This window comes from Diadema antillarum, unplaced genomic scaffold (assembly GCF_040938485.1).
Source record: "Diadema antillarum isolate AM-2024a unplaced genomic scaffold, OU_Dant_1.0 seq00000779_RagTag, whole genome shotgun sequence".
Classification (NCBI taxonomy): Eukaryota; Metazoa; Echinodermata; class Echinoidea; order Diadematoida; family Diadematidae; genus Diadema; species Diadema antillarum.
Genome location: NW_027271667.1, coordinates 183,860 through 191,654, shown reverse-complemented (window position 1 = coordinate 191,654; position 7,795 = coordinate 183,860). Strand labels below are relative to the sequence as shown.

General features: G+C 36.4%; 1 protein-coding gene across 1 annotated transcript; it reads left to right on the top strand.

Moving 5' to 3' along the window:
• The first annotated feature begins 1,224 nt into the window (after window positions 1-1,224).
• On the top strand, window positions 1,225-6,764 carry LOC139739021 (substance-K receptor-like). The gene is made up of 2 exons (XM_071649636.1): window positions 1,225-1,500; window positions 6,636-6,764. The coding sequence occupies exons 1-2, from the start codon at window positions 1,225-1,227 to the stop codon at window positions 6,762-6,764; spliced, it is 405 nt and encodes a 134-aa protein (XP_071505737.1).
• Window positions 6,765-7,795: the final 1,031 nt, after the last annotated feature.

Below are 7,795 nucleotides of genomic sequence, written 5' to 3'. Positions count from 1 at the left end.
CCTCCATCTGTCCATAGACTTAGCACATAGTGAACCTGCTCATGTTTTCTAAGAGTTATCCGACGTTACTCAGTTTCCCTGAATATCTACTTTTCTCACGCTTTATCCACACCCCATCATTTTATTATCATCATATACCACCAATAAATGTCCATCGTTAGGTATGACTGCATTCCCATGGTGATGTACTGGTTACCGCTACGGTTTAACACTGATCAGTTTAATGTTGGAAAAGGTCTGGCACGGACGGCAGAAGTTGCTTTTAACATCTTAAGTCATCGCGGCAAAGGTTGCTAACAATTTTCTTTTTTCTCTCTCTCTCTCCCACTCTCTCCCTCTCTCACACACACACACACACACACATACCCCCCCCCTCTCTCTCTCTCCCTCTCATCTCTTTTGATGGCTTTGTATGTCTGTATTCCTCATTTCCAGCTTTCCGCTGTACCTTTCTCTTGCATTATGATCAAAATGTTAATCTTGAATGGCAGTCTGGTGCAGTTAATCATGTTGCCTCTTAATTTTTCAAGTATAATTCTACATGCGGTTTGTACCACGTGCACTTAAAAGCTGCATTTAAAATACAACAATGAATCTACTGATGTCGCGCAGAAGACATTGCCCCACCCCTTCTGTACAACTTAAATCATAACGCAAACATTGTTGTGGCTAGGGAAATTGCTCGCAAGTAGCGAAAGTGCATGGTGGTAGACAGTAAAGAGATGACATAAGTTCTAGTACAAGGGATATAATGACTTGGCACATGCGCGCTGCTGTAAATCGTATCAAATAGACTTACCTGACGCACAAGTTTTGTTGTAGTTGTTGTTGTTTTTTATAAACAATGAATATGTTACTAGCGGAGTTTAGTAATTAGATGGAATATCTTTATGCTTACTGGTAGCCATCACCTACTAGGTTTTTACTCGCAACAAATGTAAGAGTCTCCACTCTGTTACCATCTCACCAAACTGGTCGTGTACGTCTCACCAACAGGAAAAAATCTAATTGCTTCAGACAACGAAACCCCGAGAAAGCTGATATTGACTTACCATCAACTTATGCAAAAACTCCCATTGGTTAGCTATTCCATAATATTATTACTGATTCATTTAGGGTTGAACTACTTAACTACTTTCGTTTGAAATGTCGACTTGTGCTTCAGTTGAGTTCTTCAGCCCTTCAAGTTTGACAGTTTTGTCCAATAATGAGACATTAGGAATTATGATTATGGGCTTCCCGTCCTGGATGACTTATCTGTTTGGCGTGGTATCAGTGGTCATCGCCCTGGTCGCTGTCTTCGGAAACGCTTCGATCATCGTCGCCATTTTTAACGACCGCCGACTTCGAACGTACACCAATTGTTTCATCATTGGCCTAGCAATCTCCGACGTTTGTAACGGGATCGAGGTTGGTTTTCGCAGCGTGAATACCTTCATGGGATACTGGCCGTTTGGAAGAGTAGCCTGCGAGCTGTTGATGTTCTTTGCCCATTACACTGTCAGTGTGACATACGGACTCATTCTCGTAATCGCCGTCGATCGGTTCTGTTCCATATGGAATCCCTTCAAGCACTTGCAAAATAAAAGCTTAAAGTTTGCCACCTGTCTCATTTCTGCTGTCTATATCACTCTACTCGTCGCTGTTGCCGTCTATCTGTATGTTTTACCTTTAATGCTGGGAAAGGAAATTGCTAGTTTTGACCATGTATGCATGTCTCGCTTTCATGGCAGTGACCCTATTCTGATCTATTTCATGATGATCTTCAGACAGGCACCCATTTTTCTTACCTGTGTTTTTTACATTGTGATCTACACCATCATCATCCGTCGGAAGATTCTGAAGAACTCATCAGCCAGGTCTGTCTTGTCAACAGTGACCGGTAAGAGAATGCCCAAAATTACGTATGTAGTAATTCAATACAATGCAATTGCATTGCATTCAATTCAATTCAACTCAATTCAAATCAATTATAATTCATTTCCATCCAACAAAAGGGTGAAAGAAATACAAACTACGAAGCATACATTCCATAGATCATATCGTTTCATCAAATTTGTAAGAAATACCTGTTGCAGTGTGGGTTATAATGTATATAAGATTCATATGATGTGCAATCAAGTAAAATAGTAAAGAGCAGTAGTTCATAATTTCCAATTTTGACAGAAAGGTAAGTATATCGACGGAAAAGAGTGGTTCACTGAAAGGCAACGTGTATCACTCAATGAGAAATGCGTAACTAAATTTCATTAGAATCTATTATTGTTTAGCTGGAATATTACAGCTGCTAAATGTAATAAAGGTAAGAGTGACATCATTATTATAAACAGTAGCCTAACTATTGCAACCGGTTACCAAATTGTCCTACATTGATCAGTGTTTTTAGTAGTAGTCACGATAAAAGAAATCATGGGCTTACGTACTCGAGCAGGATTAGAACCTATATGACCTCCTTATCTCCGGACAGGCGTAATCTCCACTAGACCAACGAGCTTTCGCCCGACAGCAAGAATTTCATGAATTTGAAACTTTAAATTTGATATTTAAAATTACACAGTACCCGCTGCATGTTATAAGGATTAGGACCACCACTTGCTGTTGGGCGAAAGCTCGGTGGTCTAGTGGAGAAGACCCGCCTGTCCGGAGATCAGAAGGTCGTAGGTGCGAACCCTGCTCGAGTATACGTACGCCCATTATTTTTTTTAATCATGGCTACTAACTGAAAACATTGATCAATTCAGTGCTTATTTACGTCGATGTAGGCCAATTTATCAATCAGTTGCAATGAAAACATCTCGACGGAAGAATTTCATGAATTTGAGTAGCCTAACTACTTTTAAAGGGACATTCCAGACGATTTTCATAATTTCACATCATGTAGTACATAAATCGACAACTCCATGCGTAGATTTGTGGATTTTACTGTGGTTCTTGAGCAGACAAACAATACTTTGAAAACCTTAAACAAATTACTCTGAACAAGGATGATGACATAGGAGGTTCACATATTTCAGAAATGTAGCAGTGTACTTACATTACAATACCGCTTGCTTGCGAGTTTACCTGTGTATAATCTATGCATGCCTTCTTCTTTTGTTCTGCTTCCTTGAGTCCCAGCTCATGCATTCTTATGGTGACTCTGCCATGTCATCATCCTTGTTCATTGTAATTTGTTCTAAATTTTGAAAATATTCTTATTCTTCATCCCAATTATCACAAATCCTGAAAGTCTGTCCTTCAGTATTAACTAATTTATAGTTGTTCAAATGTAAAAATCTGAAAATCATCTGGAGGTCTCCTTTAAAGAAACAAAATCAGACTAAGGCAACAATGTCACAACCTATAAATTGAGCCGAATTTACCCAGAAAATAATATAGTGAAAGCATAATATTATTCATACACACACATTGTAGGGCCTACAAGCACTTGCCCTTACACGTATGAAAATGCACAAAACACGTGATATCATACAAAGAAGTTAGCACAATGACATTACAAAATAACGAAATACACGAAGAGTGAGGACAGAAGAAAGGACAAGAAGCAGTGAAGAAGAGGTCAATTTTATATAGAACACGCCACTCCATCGTCAGGACAGGTCAAAACACTTATCTTATTACTAAAAGAAATTATCTATTTTTGACTGCCGAAAGCAAGTATGTTCTGAGTTTAATTTATTTCTATTAATGTAATCAATTGGAAGGTTTTTCTTTTTAATACTGTCGTTTAATGTCTAACTTCTAAACAAATGGATTTTCGGTATGTACTGTTCTCAAATGATATCTATTGGGTCGTCGCTTGAGATAATCATGCACGTGACTATTTCGAGGTAATATATCATAAGCTGTAAACCAACTTATCCCTTTCAAACATGAGATAAAGGATTGTTATCGTGACATCAAGTCAAGGTTAACCGGCCTTAATGGCACATCGTGTTTGCTTTACATGTTAACACTCGTTAAGTTAACACATATAGAATGACATTGTCATTTCGCAAATGATTTCTACCATGGTGATATCCAGATGTTATTGGAGCCTAATTTTCATATGCTAAGGAGATTGAAACATTAATCATTCGCATTCATCACATCACATTGTGACTGTCTTATCTGAGAAGGATTCATATCAGTTTTGTAATAGGAAATCTTACTAAAATCCATCCACAATTATGTTGTTTCAAAATCACTGTTTGTCCTGTAATTATGCATAAACGTAATGTTACATCTATATCAATGAGAAGCTAAGTTATCTTACTACATGCACTGCAGTGTTACCTGATTTTCTTGTCTATTGAGAGACATTCATCAACTATAAATGTCTTCATGACTTTACTGAATCGACATGACCTAAAGCGAGTGAAAATAGATGCAATCCTGTTGTTCTCCTTTCTGCTCCTTTTGTATTCATACACAGAGTCTGCACAATCAAGAAGAACGGATCTTGCCACCCTTCATTATGACAATCCGTCTTTTTCGAAAATTGAAGGCGCGGACAGTCACCAAGTTCAGATGGAGTCTCAATCGCCCGATGAGAAGAAAGACTTAGGAAGTGGGAAGAGAAGCAATTCCCGTGCGCAACGCACTCTGACCAAGATATTCTTGGTGTTGCTTCTGTCTAGCTTGCCGGGAATAGTGGTCCACCTCATTCTTGTTGCATGTAATTTTTGCGAACTCTACGGCACTATTGGAAACGTATGTATGAACATAATTGTATCACCTACTCGAATTAGGCCAAAGATTCAAACCGTAGGACTCTTGACTGAATAGTTAAGCACTGTATATGCATTCAATCCCATCGTCCCCCTTCCCCGTAAATAAACGCAGTTTAGGAAGAATATACATTACAATGGTTAATGCTCGGTTTCCTAAAATCTGTTGATCCGAAAATGAAAAGAAAGTTTGTTATTCGGAAGGTTCGTAATTCCAGAACATACAAATTTCTTATGAATGGCTGTCACGTTCGTTAAGCCAAAACTATGGTTCGTCTCCGAACAATCAAAAGTGGAAGGATCCATTTAACGAAAAATTAAATAAATACCGATTTTCATTAAATGTTGAGATTTCTAAAAAAACAACAAAATGTTTTCATTGGATAGTGATGACGATAACAGGAACAACGTCTGAGCATTAAACTTGGATAACTGTGCAAGGTGTAATGTTAATCTCCTCGTCAACCACATTCTCATGATATGCCGTTTTTGTACATAAAAAGATATATATATATATATATGTATATATATATATATATATGTAGAGAGAGAGAGAGAGAGAGACAGGAAGAGATATACAGATCGATATTGATAGATATTGATATTGATATGACATAGAGATACAAAGATAATGGGAGGAGGGAATAATTGTATTTATCTTTTGCATAATATTGTTCCTGATTTGAAACCAACCAGCTGTTAATATTTTCACCCGTTTGTTAGATTTTTTTTCATATATTGGAGTTCACATTAAACATCTTTAGTCACAAATAAACAAACAAACAAGGTGAGCAACATTATCAAAAAGTAATATTCTGTTCTCGTTTTTAAAATACAAAATAATCTATTACCGACTTATCAATAGGATCATTGATATGTAAAAGATTTGTAAATTACTGGACATAATTCTTTAAAATGTCCCTCTGACCTTCCCTTCCAAGGGCAGAATATAAAAGAAATAATTTTGTGAGCCAAAGCATTACCTGTAAATATTAGAAACCTGTTCATCCCTTTATAGATTAGAAAAAAAAAACAAAGCCTTTCATATATTTCACTTCAATTGATTAATAACAGTGCTTATATCTTAGAGCCTAATGTGTGTAGCTTATCTACCATTAATCTATTCTTCATGTTTGTAATATTCATTGTTATCTGTAACTGTTAAGTATTTTGCAATTTCATGTACATTGATGTTAGTTAAAACCCCAGTGAACCTTTTAAAACATTATTTTACACAATTGGACAAGCCAACCTTGTATTAAGAAAAATGAATAAAATAAAATAAATGCATGAATTCATAATAATGCGATCTTAACGACGGAAAACATTCATCATGACATCTTATTTACATTCCATTTTTACTTTATCGTGCTATCTTATTTAGGAAAACATTTATTATCATATTTTGTGCACAAACTGATAGAAAAAAAAGCCGCGGCATCATGAAAAAAAAACTAATGGCATCATCCACTCTTCATAGTTGAACAAGCGGTAATTATCACGATGAAAGTTAAGACATTTAAAGTCCATAAGATGAGTTTACCTCTTAAAGTAAACTGTATGTAGAGTTTCTCTTTAGTCCAGCATACTCTTCCCCCCCCCCCCCCAAGAAAATCTTGAGCATTATTTACGACATTGTTCTTGTGGTCTTTGCAAGTGTTTACCTTTCATTGCCCAAATGAATTCCATGTGCTAAGTTTCATTGTAAGGCTGAGGAGGTGGGACACTTGCACCTCCCTGGTAAGACTCGTTCGCCACACTTTTCAACAGTTATCATGATTAAACCTTTATCACATTACGTTGTGAGCCTCATTGCATTACCACGATCCGCAAATGAAAAATATAAGTTTCTCTCTTTCGATGTCTATGATAAGATGATTTCAGAATGATATTACATCTGTTCTGTTTTGACACTTCTACCCTCAGGCGTCATTGATTATCATGCACTCGAGTTTCGCCATCAACCCAATCTGCTACGCCACGGGGAATCCCCTCATAAGGGCTGCACTCGTCAACCTTGTGTGCCGACGAAAGAAGGCAGGACCACGACCATAGATGATCAACGACACTTCGAGTGCGAACACATATTACTTATTTTCTATTTAAGAAATTTGGAAATATAACAAAAATAAGAAAATTCCAAGCAAACACAATATCGGATGAACGTTTAAAACTTTAGAAAACTCACTAAGCAATACATAAATGAAGAAAATTACAGTTTTCTTTTTTTTTCAAATACCTTTATGTTTTTACAAGCAATTTTTGTGTTTTTACCATGTACGGCGCGATGATTCATCGCTCCAATCTTTTTCAGTGAATCGCAACAAATGTTATAATACTCCAATGTTTTGAAAAATTATTCAGAAAATTCAACCCTCTCTGTTTACTAATTCCCTCAACAATAATTTGCAGACATTCTGTAATCATGTTGTTTCAAAGTTAAACACATAATCATAAGCTGACTGTGATTGTGATTGTGTGGTGTCTAGCTGAGACTTGAATTGCGAGTACACCATCGGTGCATCTAAAATTAACAATTGTTGCACTAACATTTGATAATCTCTTATTCGAAGCAAAGAGGATCAATGGTTAGTTCGAGATTCAATTACACTATCAATCTCTTTCATATCAATTTTGATGGTGGGAGATTAGAGAGTCATCACAAAATATGGAAGTCTTATCGTAGAATCGTATCATTGACTTTAAGCAGAAAGTGACAAAATGTATTTATTCTGAGCTAGTAACACATATTTGCTTTTTTTCATTCGACATCAATTTATTTATGTAACAACATTTTTAAAACCAAACGTGTTCTACTGTAGCATGCCTCATATCGCTCTTTCTGCGCAGAAATATCCAACGTCAAATTCATCAGGCTCTCAAGGCACATTATGATCACAATGAGCCTTATTGCCTCCACTGAGAAAGTTTTTGTTCCCTTGTTTGATATGAAATCACCATTAGAAAGTCATGAATAGAATAGAGCAAAATTTTCTAGAGATTATTAGAAATTAAGCAGGATCCATTGATTAGTTTTTGTTTTGTTTTGTTTTTGTTTTGTTTTGTTTTTTTTTTTTTTACTGCCG